Source organism: Pundamilia nyererei, unplaced genomic scaffold (assembly GCF_000239375.1).
Source record: "Pundamilia nyererei isolate P.nyererei 1_Seehausen unplaced genomic scaffold, PunNye1.0 scaffold00259, whole genome shotgun sequence".
Classification (NCBI taxonomy): domain Eukaryota; kingdom Metazoa; phylum Chordata; class Actinopteri; order Cichliformes; family Cichlidae; genus Pundamilia; species Pundamilia nyererei.
In genome coordinates, this window is record NW_005187660.1 from 513670 (window position 1) to 528444 (window position 14775).

General features: G+C 41.5%; 1 protein-coding gene across 1 annotated transcript; it reads left to right on the forward strand.

The window, feature by feature from the left end:
* The first annotated feature begins 268 nt into the window (after positions 1-268).
* Positions 269-13382, forward strand: LOC102212032 (guanine nucleotide-binding protein G(I)/G(S)/G(O) subunit gamma-13-like). Its single transcript, XM_005749988.1, has 3 exons — positions 269-790; positions 10514-10640; positions 12424-13382. The coding sequence occupies exons 2-3, from the start codon at positions 10543-10545 to the stop codon at positions 12527-12529; spliced, it is 204 nt and encodes a 67-aa protein (XP_005750045.1). The 5' UTR covers positions 269-790; positions 10514-10542; the 3' UTR covers positions 12530-13382.
* Positions 13383-14775: the final 1393 nt, after the last annotated feature.

Below are 14775 nucleotides of genomic sequence, written 5' to 3' on the forward strand. Positions count from 1 at the left end.
CTCCTTTAGTTGCTGATACAAACCGTGTGATCAAACAGATTCTTCTGTTGTCTTAGAGGGTTTAAAAGTGACATAAAGCAAACGTGTTTCTTTTTTCTTGACTGGAAACCTAAATCTTTCTCCTGCTCTGAAGCTATAAGTGGCCATATTAGGGCAGAAATCCAGGATCTGGCAATAGGGGCAAAAAGAGTCCGCGCCCGCGCGCACGGACACGCACGCACGCACGCACACAGAAGTCTTCCCTTGTGCCGTACCTGCGCTTATACCCCCACCCCTTCCTCGCCTTATCAACTCTCCGTACGCATCCTGGGGGAACACACTCTTCCTCTCGCTCCTACACTCACGCGCGCGCGCACTGGCGCTCATATAGGAGGATCCCAGCAGAGAAGCGGGCAGCGAACGACGGAGCGCGCACGGGACCAGATCGTTAACTTGTCGTTTCCCCGCCTCATTCTCGTGCAGGTTCAGCAGCTGCAGCAACAAACCGGACTACCGGCGAACAGCGAGACTCCTCCAGCGCTCCAGACAGCTTCAGACTGGTCGTCATCGCGTCTTTTACTCTGGAGACTGCGGATTTTATCCCTGATCTTTTCCAGCGGATACCGAGAGTGCACACCGCCTCTCCGAGATAAACTAAGTCTACGGACATTAAGTGCGCTATTTGTTTTCTAGCAGAGGGGGGAAATCAGTCTCCGTGAGTCAGGCCAGCTGTCTTCTCGCCCTCTCCTCCAGTTTAACTGCACCGGTCAGACTTGGAAAGAGCAACAGCCTCCGCCAGCGCATCAGTGAGGTAGGAGAGCCACATTATGCCACCGTACACTATCTTCTGTGGCTGCTCTGCCAACATAGCGGGGCCTTTATTAATATTACAGGCTCGCCTATTCGCATAAAGCACGGAGGTCAAACTGACCCCTAAATGAAACTGTGGATTTTATTTTAATCTGGGCAAGACGATAAGTACACTCCTTATGCATCTGTGTCATAGGCTGGGTTTTTTCCGTGCGTACTTCACAAACTGCAACCACGCAGGCTATACAGAACCCACGAATGTTACATAAAACTTATATTTGTCCTCTGCACTTTCTCTTCCTCCTCCTCCTCCCTTTTCTCTCCCTGGCCTCTTTTGACCCTGTTCTGGGGATAGATGGTGCTCCGGACGACGTTTTTAGGGAGGGAGTGAAGAGTTGTGAAGATTTTAATTTTTACACTTTTTCTTTGGTAATAAAAGGATAGTAAACTTAAAATGACCTAAAACCGTCTGGTTATGAGAACGTGGACCCCTGGATCAAGATATAAAAGCTGCACAACCCCCAGACTGAGAAGATCGTCTCTCTTTTTTATTTTTTATTTTTATTTTCCGTTTTATGGCTGAGTGCTTTGTAGTTCATTAATACCAAGCCTCTTCATTGTGGTATGTAATGTGTGTCTCTGTGGTACGTTTGCGTCTCATTCACCTCTCTTTGCCATGGTTTTCTCTACTCACAGCTGTTTGTGTCTCTCTGTGGTTCATTTCTTTGCAGCGGATTTTTGCAGTTTTCAATTTCCGTCACAAAGAGATCGTCTTAAAACAAATTTACTATAGATTTTACATGTGTGTTGTTTTCGATCTCTTTGCGATTGCGTTCTATCTCTTTCTACACGTTTTATCTCTACTTATAGCTGTTGGTGCTCTCACTCCTGTCGTCTTTGGTGTATAGGTGTAAGCTTTGCATCTCTTTGCCGTTGTCTTGTGTTCTGGGGCAGGCACCGCCACCCCTAGTGTATGCGTGGCCCTGTGGGGAACACGCATACACCCAAACAAAAACATGCACGCAAACATTAATTCCATCCAATCTAGTTCATGCCTGCATTGATCAGGTTCCATTGATTGGATGTTTCCCTCATGCAGACAGGGCCCCACTAGTGTGATAACATCTGGACTGATCCCAGCCACTTCAGAGCTCACTGAAGTGCTGCTGAAGAGATTAGCTGGTTGTAAAAGCTCAAACATCATCTGTCAGAAGCTGGCATTTATTATCCTCAGCAGCATCTCATCCTCAGTTTAACTACAAGGAGCCTCTTCTTTCTTTCTTACTCGCCACTCTCAGCTGGTCAGAAGAGCTCTGCCTGTTCCTTTCTATTTTTAGCTTCTATTTACAATGCAGTAGCTATAGAGGCAAGAGGAGGCTCTCATTCTGTTTCCATCATCAGCCTCTCTGCCTCTTACTTATCCTTATCTGTCACAATTTATTTATTTTTGCTTTGGCCTTACCTTCCACCAACTCTTACACTTTCACACTTTTATCCTTGGCTTTCTAATTTAACCTTGAGCTATAATCATAGCAGTCAGAAGGACCACGAGTTAAGCATTCAACAGCAGTACCTCACAATAGACCTGCTCCACTCTCTCCATCACACACACACACATATCTATAGTATATGTGAGGGGCGAGATAGCAGAGGAGACGGGGGGTAAAGGTTAATCTCTGGATGCTTTTGACCCAAATCGCTACGTGACCTATATACCCTCTCTTAAAACAACCACCCCACTTTAACCTTCACACACACAAACCCAAATATATCTTTTTAAAAGCTTCAGGCATACACAGATATGTGACAGCCTTTTTGATGCAGACCCAGAGTCTGACTAAATGTTACATTTTTGAGGCACTGTGAGTTATCAAAACACTGAAAACAGATTCAGTTCATAAAAATAGTTGATTTTTTTTCATAAAGAACATGTAATTAACTTGTTCTTCATCTTTTATAAAACTTGAGCAGACTCTTAAGAAAAAGATGACCTCCATTCACGGCAAAGTGTCCCAGTTTAAACTTACAGCTCTGTATACACTGCAGTGAGCTCTGCAAAGACAGCCACACCTTGACCAAACACCATATATTACTGCTCTGAACTACCTGTGTGGTAAGAGCAAAGCCATCATCTCTAAAAGCCGGTCAACTCTTTCCCCCCTGGGAAACCTGTTAGGGGTAACCCTAGTTTCTCTTTTCTAAGTCATATTTCAGAGCTGCATCCAGGTCAAACATGTTTTTGAGGGTAACAGTGAATGTGAACGCCATGTTTTGGAAAAGTATTTTTCATGTTTCGAGCACCAAGAGGCAGAATTCTTTTAAAGAGATGTAAAATGAACAAAATCTATTAAAACCGACAAAGAAAGTTTACACCGCCTGAGCTACAAAATGACCACCGCATCCAACTACCGTATTTTCCGCACTATAAGGCGCACTTGGAATCCTTTGATTTTCTGAAAAATTGACAGTGCGCCTTATAATCTGGTGCGCCTTATGTATGAATTCTGGTTGTGCTTACTGGCTCAAAAATCTGTCAAAAATATTTTAGTTTGGTAAGCTACGAAGCCGCACCGCTTGATGGATTGTCTGAGCATTACAGCTACCGTAGTCAGGAGCCTCGTGGAGTAATCTGGGTCCAAAACTGCAGCACACTGAGAGTTAAAAACTGTCCAAATTCTTTCATCTGTAATAAAATGATCAGCGTTGCTGCTCTACCAGGTGTAACAATTAAGTTTAACATCCAGGCATCCATGAAAACAGGATTTATTAAATTTAACAGAGTTAGAGGTTAGCAGGGAGTTAGCTCGCTAGCTTCACTAGTTACCTAAACATGATATAGCATGTTCTGACTGAGAGATTTCTGAAAAATTCAAACGTACAGCTCTGCTATCACTTCCAACATGAATGAAGACAGAAAACTAAACACCAGTGATGTTTGTAGGGTTACGGAAGTTGGGCTAGCTGCTATATAACGATATGCTACGTGATCGCTAGCGACACAGCTATGTTAGCATAACATAAACACAGTGAAGCTGGAGGATGAACGCTAACTTTTTTTCTACTTGATAAAAGTTAACGTGAGGGTTCCTGATGGTTAGGGACAAATGCAATTGCATGGCAGGATGCTGTAAACGGACCAAACTGCAGTCAGGAGAACAACTGAGATAATCCATCCACAATACGAGGTTAGTCATTAATATACTGCAACAACATAGAGCAGCTGCAGAGAATTCAACCTTAATGAATCAATGGTACAGAAGTGGAGGAAGCAAGAAGAATGAGTTGAATAAAGTTTGATTTATCTGACTTCTTTGATTCGCTTAATGCGCCTCATGGTCCTGGTAGTTTATTTTACTTATCTGACTTCATTACGAGGTAACAAAGCTGTGTTTCCAACAACTACATTGCCTACATTCCCCTCCTGGGAAGTGTGCAGCTTTCTTACACGATGCTTGTGCAAATGATCCACCTACACTCAGGATCATTCCACATTCATAAAAAGCAGCACGCTCTCTCGACTCTAACAATGCTAAGATGTATAGCCAAGTTAAGTGCTGAGCAAGTATTTTAACATGCTCGACTCCAGAGGGAATTTTCTCACATTCCCACTTTGCTTGATTACAACAAGGTCGTTTCCATCATTTTCAGGTAGCTTGTAATATCTGAGAAAACTGTGAGTGTCCCCATGACACTCTACTGCCCTTGGTTGGTACAGTAACTTGCTCCAAACGTGAAGGTGAACTGTTCCGACTCTCATCCTGACCGCTTCATGCTTTACTGCATGTTGCCCGGTTCATGCAGGCTGTCACGGCTCGATGAACCCGACAGAACTACAGGATGAGCTAAAAAAAACAAAAACACACACATCAGACTTTGTCAACTAACTGACAATATCAACAGTGCTGTGAGCTTTGGCTGTGGAGTGCCTGTTTGGTTCTGTGACAAAAAGAGCGCTGTGCATCCAGTACACACCCTTACGATATCCTGTGTGAATGTGAAGCTAGTCGATGGTGCTGTGATGGAGGGGGAAAGACTTCCGACATGCTCATCAGTGTGGTGATAGAAGCTACGAGGAAGCCGGGGTCTTCCCTGTGATAGTAAACAATGCAGGGCTTATGAGATTAGTTTAGAGTAACATTAGCAAAGGATCGCAATAAATTTGACTCTGATTTATTGATGTTTTAATATACATCACAAGCACCATTACACGTGACTGCTGGTTTAGAGTAAATGGGATATAATTGATAGTTTTTTTCCACAACTGCCATAATTGGCCGGAGAACAAAAAAAAGGAGACGACTGCTGTGAGAAGCGACAGATTAACTGCCTGAGACAGTCAGAAACAGATATCAGAGAGCAGCGAAAGGACGGGAGCGAGAACGCAGCAGAGTTCTTGATCTTTTCTGATTCAAAGCCCACAGAGTAAGATATCAGTAAACCACATGGCAGTATAATGGTGGAGTCTTTCCATTATTTACTCTGTGTGGCGTTTAAAGGCTGTCTAAAGCAGAGCTTTACCAGATAAACACAGACATATTTACACAGTTGGCTATTCATCCAGTCCCATTCAAAGTAATTGGAGATGGAGAGAGACAAAGGTGTATGATAGAAAGGAATAGCTGGCATGAAGATGACATTTAATTCTTGGGTTCATTCAATGACTGTTTGTGATAGACGAATTTTTCTGATTACTTCTGGTAGTATAATTGTATAATTCAGTTTTTGGCATTCTTGTTGTTCCCAGAAAAAAAGGCTGTAGTTGGGAGGGGGATCAGTGCATGACTTTCCGAGCATAAGCTGGGAATTAGCATCCAAATTAGCCCTTATACACAATCGCATTTTTAATCTACTTATTTGTAGCAACCAAAATACTCTGAAGAAAATAAACGTTTTTTAAAAATCATACGCTTTTTTTTTAAACTGCAAAATGACAATACCAAATGTAACATTAAAATATTCACTGATGAGCTTTTCCATTGCTTTCCTTTGCGATCAGCTTCAGTAATATAATTACAGCAACAAAAGTAGCGGATAAAACATAAACATAAATAATTATGACTGAGTCGTCTCTAGCAGACTGCAGAGCTGAAAGATCAAGCCAACGTGGAAGTGCCAAACGCTGCAGTTCCTCTAACGGCCACTTGAGGCTGACTCTGTTGACGAGTCAGTCCCCACAGACTCCATGTAAAAGTGACAATAAAGCACTAAAAAGCACGTTTACAGCTTTAAAAACGTGTTTTGGGATCTATGGATAGTTTCTCCCTTCATGACAGCTATGGCGTTTACAGTTGAGGGCATGGTTGCTTTGACAGACAACACAGGGAGCTGTAGCTGTCTGCGAGGTCTCACCTCTGCTAACTGCAGTCACTGAACTTGACCTTTAAACTTCTGGTGCTTTAGGCGCCTTTTACAGTATCCTGATGAAATTGCTGGACTCGTTTAATGGCTTGAAATCTGTCTCATTATGAAACTGCACACTGACTGTGCCATGCATCTCGAAATTTGGCAGATTCTTGTAAACGTAACAGTTTGAAACAGCAGCCCCCCCCCCCCCCTTTCTTTCTCAGCATTACCTGCAGGCAGTAAATCCACATCAGCAGCAGCGGTGGTGGTGGTGGGAGGATGGAGGAAATGACTTGTAGTGACAGATGTCTGTGTTCTCCACGCTTTCCAAACTCCACTCTCTCTCTTCGTGTCGGGAATATTGTTCCGCTTGTTGATGTTTGACGTTTCCAGTGAAATATTTGATACAGCTTGTACAGTGACGTTGCTACTGTAGCCACCTAAATGTTATCTTTAATTCCAAGCTAAGACTCAAACACTTTGTGATGAGCGACATCACGGGTTAACATTTCCACCGGGCATCATCACTCGCTGGTATTTTGTTCAAACAAAGGCAAATATTCCATTTTCATTTTAAGACTTGTGCAGTAAAGGGAATCTACACCTGCCTTCCCAGGACGGGAGTAACATAGATCGGGGAAGAGAATAAGTGAAAGAAAAAACCAGGGAGGCGATCAATAAGCGGTGCAAAAATAAAACAAATAAATAAAAAAGAAAGGAGTCAAACAGAGATGCTGCCAGAGAAGAAATAAGAGAAGGAGGCTGAGAGGAGTGGAGAGAGAAAGATGGAGCAGACAAATAAATGTGAAAAAGAAGAACAGGTAGAGAGTGAAAACAGGGATGAAGGAGATGGTGAGTGATAGAGTTAGATGGAGGAAAGCATCCAATCCCAGTGTTGTCTCTAGAGGATGCTGCTGAAACCTGATCTCAGCCGGGAACTAGCCACCGCTCTAGTCCTGTGTGTCTAATATTGGTAAGACACACACACACATTCTCGTGTAATATTGCACCTGGTGTTTTCCTCATACTCACACGTGTGTGCACCTCACCGACTCACCGATTGCACATCTCTCCTCGTCTCTCTCAATCTTGCCTCTTTTTTAAAACCACAACCTTTTTACCCGTCTCTCAAATAGCAATGACGTGCTAAAGATAAAAATAAATAAACATGTCAGCCGGTGTTTTACATCGACGCCTGAGGCTTTCACATGTTCGGAGTGATGATTGATTCATTCTGTTCCAGAGTCCTAAATATCAGTTTTCAGAGGGGAAAAATCATTAAAAACCAGTTACGGCTTTGTGTTGCTCAATATTACTGTCCTGATAGTATCAATCGCCTCTTGTACTAGTACATTTACTGTAATGCGCCAAAATGTCAAGATGGTGCATATCTCACTCCAGGGTTTAACTACTGTTAGGGATAATTTTTCATTTAGGGAAATACATGTCAGAGCGATACATTTCAAGCTAGCCTAGCAGCAGCCATCGGTGCTATAAAAGAAGAACGCAGCTCTCTGGTGTGAAAAATGAAGCAAACATACAAGTGCTGTGTTCTTTTCATACAAAGTCAGAGGATCATATGGAACGGGATGATACTTAAGGTTGCTGGGAAAATGTACATTCCCTGGCCAGCTGGTGAGTGGATGCTGGAGGCTGCCAGCTGTTGCCAGGTGAAATTGGTCACAAAATCGTGCTGCACCAAAAACTTCCTTGTGATTGTGTTGGTCGCCAGGAGATGTGGTTCCCTGTAGTTAGTATGAAAGATGCTGACTTGTTGGTCTTCCTCACGTTTCGCTGCAGTTTGGTGAGTAGTTTGCAGGGAAGCTGGGAACTTCCCTGCAAACTATGGACTGCAGCAGACCTCTGCTAGAGGAGCGCAATAAGCTATGCACAAGAGGAGAAACCAATGACGTCTTTATATTTTAAGTTCATAACTGTCTCTCAAAAGATAGTTGTGCATATAGCATATAGCAAACGACAGGCTTTGCTGGACAACTGACTGGATGCTTCTTTTGGATCCAGACCATGAAGTAGTTGTCAGATTCGGGGCGCTGTTTCCTGCCTGAATATAAGCCCTCACTCACTAAACTGTCATAAAGGACAACTGCGTAGTATCAACCATTATTCAGTGCCCCTTTAAAAATACCATAGCTGTTTCTATTCTGAAGGATCTCAACAAGATCAATTCTGAGTGCAGACTAGACAAGCACTCATCTCACCCGAATCCTCACATGACTCATAAAAGCACACACGGGGGTACATAAGCACAAGCACACGTACGAGAGGAGCTGCGTATTACTGAGAGAGTGGAGTGGACACAAAGCGTGGGAGGGGAGCAAGAGAGAGCAGGAGGGAGGAACGGACCAAAAAAGACGCTGCGGAAGAGAAAAAATACTCCACTTTTGTGCAGAGTTGGCCACTGAGAGATCCTGTAACTGACATTAATGTCGCATTGTTTATTAATTGTAAATCAGATGATCTGTACAGGTACAGATATATGTATACATCGTTTGTAAGGAGTGCCTCAGTGGGTTATGTCAGGACCTGAATATACTCTTTAATGGGAACAGATCAGCAGGATTAATGATTCAATTCAGTTCAGTTTTATTTATATAGGAACAAATCACAACAATGACCTCAAAGTGTTTTATATTATAAGGTAAAGACTCTACAATAAAGGAGCAACATTACCAATAAAAATAACTCATTCTATTACAAGATTATTGCAGAAAAAGTAATCTGTAAGAGTATTGTACATAAAAGATTAGCTTCCGAGATTGAAAAGTAAAGCCAGCAAGAAGTGGCTTAAATTTGCATTCTTTCCAATGGCCAGCAGGGGGCAAAAAGGCATGACCTGTAATTGCAGCTATCTCTTATCTCACGATAAAATACGCTGATGTTTTTTGTCTCCATAGGAGTGATTCTGACTTTAGCTAATTGCATTTCTTACTTCCATGGATGAAATGGATATGACCTGCAGTGCATATTACTGATGCATTAGTCTCTACAGGTTGTGTAAAAGAAGTGCTGATCCCATTATGTCGGATGGATGGATCAGATTTTCTAATTGCATATAGTTTTAGGAACTTATTTCAAGATCTTTGGGAAGAAGATCGATCTGACTGATAGCTGTGCGGATGAAAAGAGCAGGACAGTTCCCAAACATGATGACAACAGCTATCAGGAGCCGTAAAATTCAGTTATGCCTTTCAGTACTTTAGATGTCTCATACATGACTATGGCTGTGGATATGGATGATAAGCTTTGGTATTAGGTGCTTACAGATTTCTTTCAATACTCACCAAATCCTTGGGGGTGGCTGCTGGGGGAAAACAGAGAAAAAATCAATCAATTAATAAACAGGAAATATTGTTTTCCAAGCATGTTACCTCAACATCCTTGTTTGGTGGTTCATCAACACCACCTATATAAATACTGCTGAAACATTTTCTGTAAATGTTTGCTTATATGGACCCGTAATATAAAATTTAGCTGTTATTTCTTAGGCTGCTGTTTCAAATTTGCGTTGAAACCACAGAACTAACTTTAGCTTTAACTTTTAGCTAACCTTTAGCTAACTTTTAGCTAACTTTAACATTTTTAGGTTTCTGGATTTTCAAATGTAACCAATTATTCTTTAGGTTTAACTAGAAATGTTTATTCATTGGTATTACCTATTAAAGCTATATATCAATTACATTTAGTTACTATTTTATCAGCTTACCCACCATTTTAAAGTTACTTTGTGTACAATTTGTAGATTATTGTTAGCTTTTCCATCATTTCTTCAAATGTTAGAGCTAACAACTTGTACAACTTACCCAATTTCAAATAGTTATGTTAGCTGTTTGTAGTATAGACTCTGCTCGCTTGCTAACCCAATTTCACACATTTGATTGTGGTAAATATGGTGCAATATCATGTGTCTGTGGGTGTGTCTGTGGGTGTGTCTGTGGGTGTGTTGGGACAGCACTGAACATGTACACACAATAGCACAGGAGAAAGATTAGATTGAGCACAAATACATGCTGTCCTTTTCCTCCTTTTGAGTACAGACGCAAAAAATTTTGTGACCTTAGTATGAAATTACCAAAGTATTCATTAAAGCCATGGAAGTGGAAACAAAAAACACAAAAGAAATCAAACGAATGTATCCTGTAGAGTTAAGAGAGTCTGTCAAATTTTTGGCAGCTCGGTTGTACTCTATGAACATACCAGCCTCTATTCTCCCTCCTGTAGGTGGAATCACTAAGCAGCAGTCATAAATCAGATGCACTTTGTGGTGTTCTTGCTGCAGGGCACAGATGTATTGAGCGTGTCTGCCTGCTATTTGACAGCGCTCTATATAAATATAACTGTGGCCTCCTCCCACTTTGTACAGGCAGAAAAGCCCTACAACAAGCTGCAGCCATGGATGAGATGGACCTGCCCCAGATGAAGAAGGAGGTGGAGAGCCTCAAGTACCAGCTGGCCTTCAAAAGAGAGAAGTCCTCCAAAACAGTGACTGAGTGAGTAGTTACTCCACTGCTGTGCTGCGCAGAGTTCACGACCCTGAAATCAACTGTGCACAAAAAAAGATAAATCGCTCTGAGCCTCTCAGATTGAAAAGGGAAGATATTTGTTTTAGCTAAATATGCCGAACACACTGGTAACTGCATTTACAGGAAGAGGCTGGGGAGAGAAAATAGAGCCGTACTAGCTGTTACTATCTCTGGTTGTGTCGTCTTACTCATTAATTCAGTGCATTATTTTAAATTAGTACTAGTTTGCGTATAGTTTTGAGACCAAGTTCAAGTTCCCTCATCAGCAAATGGGGCTCAGTCAGAAGTCAAGCCATGTACTTGCTTCCATAATGTGGCTCAGCACTGTGTATGCTCCCCCGCATGCCTGTATGCACTGTCAGTAACATGCTCCAGATGAGCATGATGGCGTCTTAGGGAGTCTGTGAGCTGCTCTAGATCGGCTTTGGTACTGTTTGGCAGCACCACTACACAAGGTGGTTCTCAGGTGGTGTCTCCAGACTCTTCTACGTCTTCTACGTGTTAAGTGTGAGCACGCTCTGGTTTTCTCTGGAAAATGCAAAAAGGAAAACTGGAGCAAATTCAGTCAGGACCTGCGAAATCATTCCCTTTTTGAGGGTCATCTTGTTGTTGTTGCCTCTCCAGTGCACCCGTTGTCGTTTTCAGTTGTACCAGAGAAGGTTAAATTGAACTGATTTTGTATTATATTGTGTTGATCGTTCCTTCATTTTTGGAGTATCATATATAGAGCTAGGATTGTTTGATACACAAGTAGAAATATAAAAACTGCCATCAAAATGCAAGGAACATTTGGGAAATACAATATTAGTCATTTCACCACCATAATAAAGTAGTCATATGACTTCGCTGATCAGCAGTATCTTGAAGCTTGTTGTCACAGCATTAATCTGAGAATGAACCAAAGCAGCGGCCGCTGTTAAGTTTATCTGTCTCGCCCTCTCTCTGCAGTCCCATCAGATTAAACACCCAAGGAAGCATTTCATCAGCACTGGGCCTTTTCACACCAGACATGTAAAATCAAAAATGATTTTTCAAATCCAGATCAACAGATCTGACCAATCAGACCGCTTGTAGCCCAGAATGCACACTGCTAGAATTTACTGTCACTTTTTCTCAGTGCTCTGTGTGTGTAATTGCCGTAATGTTGTTGTTCACAGGATGCAAAAGAATAAACAGTTATATATATATGTTATAAAATGTACATTCAAAAAGAGAATGAAACTGAGAACCTGCTTTTGTTTAACGTGTTCATTTTGAATTTGATGCCGACATCTGTGACATTATGGGATTTAAAGTTTAGGAGCAACACATGCTGCCATCCACACAGTGTCAGGCCTATTTCACTAAGACAATGCAAGACCTCCCTCTGCACTTATTTCAAAAGCATGGTCCAAACTGTTCAGCTAAGCATGAATGGGACAACATTTTGTGTTTCAAACTACTGCAGACACTAAAGAAGAGGTCATGCAAGGCAGTAGAAAAAATGCTTTTTTTATTTTATTTTTTATTTTCTGCTGGCTTCAAATTCAAAATCATAAACGTCTGCTCTTAATAAGAAACAGAGTTGTACGTTAGAACTAAAGTACACAAACAAAAGTTGCAAAATTGAATATAATTAGTTACTTATGGTCGCTCAGTTTATCCTTGTCCTTTTGCCTTATATGGGAAAGCGGATAGAGGACAGATTGTGGTAAGACTATACCACAGGAATTTAAAAAATGCCGCTCTTTCTATTTTTCTCTCCACACAGTTTGGTAAAATGGATAGAGGATGGTGTCCCAGAGGATCCCTTCCTGAACCCGGAGCTGATGAAGAACAACCCCTGGGTGGAGAAAGGAAAATGCATCCTTCTTTAGATTTAACCATTTAATGACCCTTGAATTTCAACACACATGCCCTACAGATGACCCCTGAAGCTGATCCTGTGAATGCACCGGCAGGACAGCGCCACCTAACCTCTCACCGTGAATGTACAACAGCTGGCAAACCTAACCCTCTCCCCAAAAACACACCCCAAGGGCACAGAAATACACGCTGACAGAGACACGCATTCACACACTTAACACTGCAAGTTTAATCCTGCCACGGCAATGCATCGTTTTTATGATATGACAGAAGTGATCGATACTTGTACTACGTGTCTTTATATGAATATACGACAACTTTTATTTATGCAGCTGCCAGTCACAAGCTTATTCCCTTTGCAGTTTTTTCTTCCTAAATTTCCTAAATGCGTTAAAGATGTGTAATGGAGTCACGTTCTCACTGCCAGACTGACTGTAGATCTGCTGGGGGAATTTTGTTCCATACTGGAAATGACCACCATTACAATATAACGAGTCAGACCCCTTTAAACCGAATTAATAAAGTCTTTGATGAAAAAAAATGAACTAAGAACTGATAAGATAGTGATTTGTAAGTAAACACATCTCCTTTTCTTTTGACAGCCTTTCAACCAAATACAAGCTAATATCACCATTAGCATCACATTTAGCTAGATTCACCATTAGCATGACCATTAGCATCGCCATTAGCAATAGTTGCGCGGCTTCCTTTACCTAAGCTACATGTAAATCGCTTCCAGCTCTGCTCCAGTGCAGTGCAGGGTGACAGTGACGACCCTGTACCTGTTTATCCCGTCTTTAAGTATGACGTCATTAGCTGTGTCTGGGCCCAAACTCCGCTGCAGGTCAAACGATCACTGAGAGTTAAAAACTGTATAAATTCTTTCATCTGTAATAAAATGATCAGCGTTCTGCTCTACCAGGTGTAACAATTAAGTTTAACAACCAGGCATCCATGAAAATAGAATTCATGAAATTTAATGGCTTTAAAAGTTAGCAGGGAGTTAGCTCGCTAGTTTCCATCTAAATATAATATAGCATGTTCTGAGCGAGGGATTTCTTAAACAAATTAAGACGTACAGCTCTGCTGTCACTTCCGACATAAATGAAGACAGGAAAGCAAACAGCAGTGACGTTTGTAGGGTTTACTGAAGTTGGGCTAGCTGGTATATAATGATATACCAGCTAGCCCACAGCTATGTTAGCATAATATAAGCAGTAACGCTGGAGGATGAACGCTAACTTTTTTCACTCGATAAAAGTTAACGTGAAGATTCCCGATGGTTAGGGACAAATGCAATCGCATGGCAGGATGCTGTAAACGGACCAAACTTCAGTCAGGAGAACAACTGAGATAATCCATCCACAACACGAGGTTAGTCATTAATTTACTGCTGCACGGGCTGGGCTGTAGTTACATCGTAAGGTTTTAAAAACTGAGCTTTAAAGTGAATAGCGGTAATAAAAACCGACAGAGGCCGACAGTGATCACTGCCTGTTTGTAGGAGCTTTTTGAGATTAAAAACAACAAGACACAAAGCATTGAAACATGTTAAAAACACAAAAGCCTTATTAAACGCAGGGTAGTTTGGGCAGGATTCATCACCTCATCACTTAAAGACCGGATAACTGAAAATGGCAGAGCAAATTGATCAATGTGCTAACACAAAGATACAGATGAAACATGTCCACGCACTACTTTCCAAAGTAGTCTGCACAGACACATTTCATTTCATCTGAAGTGCATGTTCATTTAGCTTTTTCAGTGTCTAATAGCTATCCAATCCATCAACGATGCATGAATGACTATAGGAGGAGTAGCTTCAGCAGCACGTTTGCATTCGTCTGCACGGTTGGTGTAGCTTACAGAGCTTACAGTAGTTACGTGTTTAAATAAAACAGGAAAAAAGATGTAAAAATGTGCTTTGGGCTGCAAAGTATATATCACAGGTAGAGAGCATTCTGTTATGCTGCCTGTGTGGGCAGCTGGTATGGTTTAGTGTATCTTTCTTTGTATTTTTCTCCATATTCAAAGCTTTAGCTTGGGGGCAGTTGTAGTCCATTACACGATTGCGGAGCAGGCCATGACCGATATCTTGTCCTACTATAAACTGCAAGTCTTTATAGGTTCTCACAGGACACACAAGTCATCAAAAAGCTAATTTTATATCTACAAGTGTAATTAACAAACAGTTACAGATGAGACTTTTACACACAAAACAGACTCATTTAAATGATTTAAATGTGGAAACAAGCCT

Excerpts from the sequence above, each read along its gene's own strand:
- LOC102212032 (XM_005749988.1), top strand. The coding sequence starts at position 10,543 with ATGGATGAGATGGACCTGCCCCAGATGAAGAAGGAGGTGGAGAGCCTC. Across the intron at positions 10,641-12,423 it reads TCCTCCAAAACAGTGACTGA|TTTGGTAAAATGGATAGAGG; the intron begins GTGAGTAGTTAC and ends CTCTCCACACAG.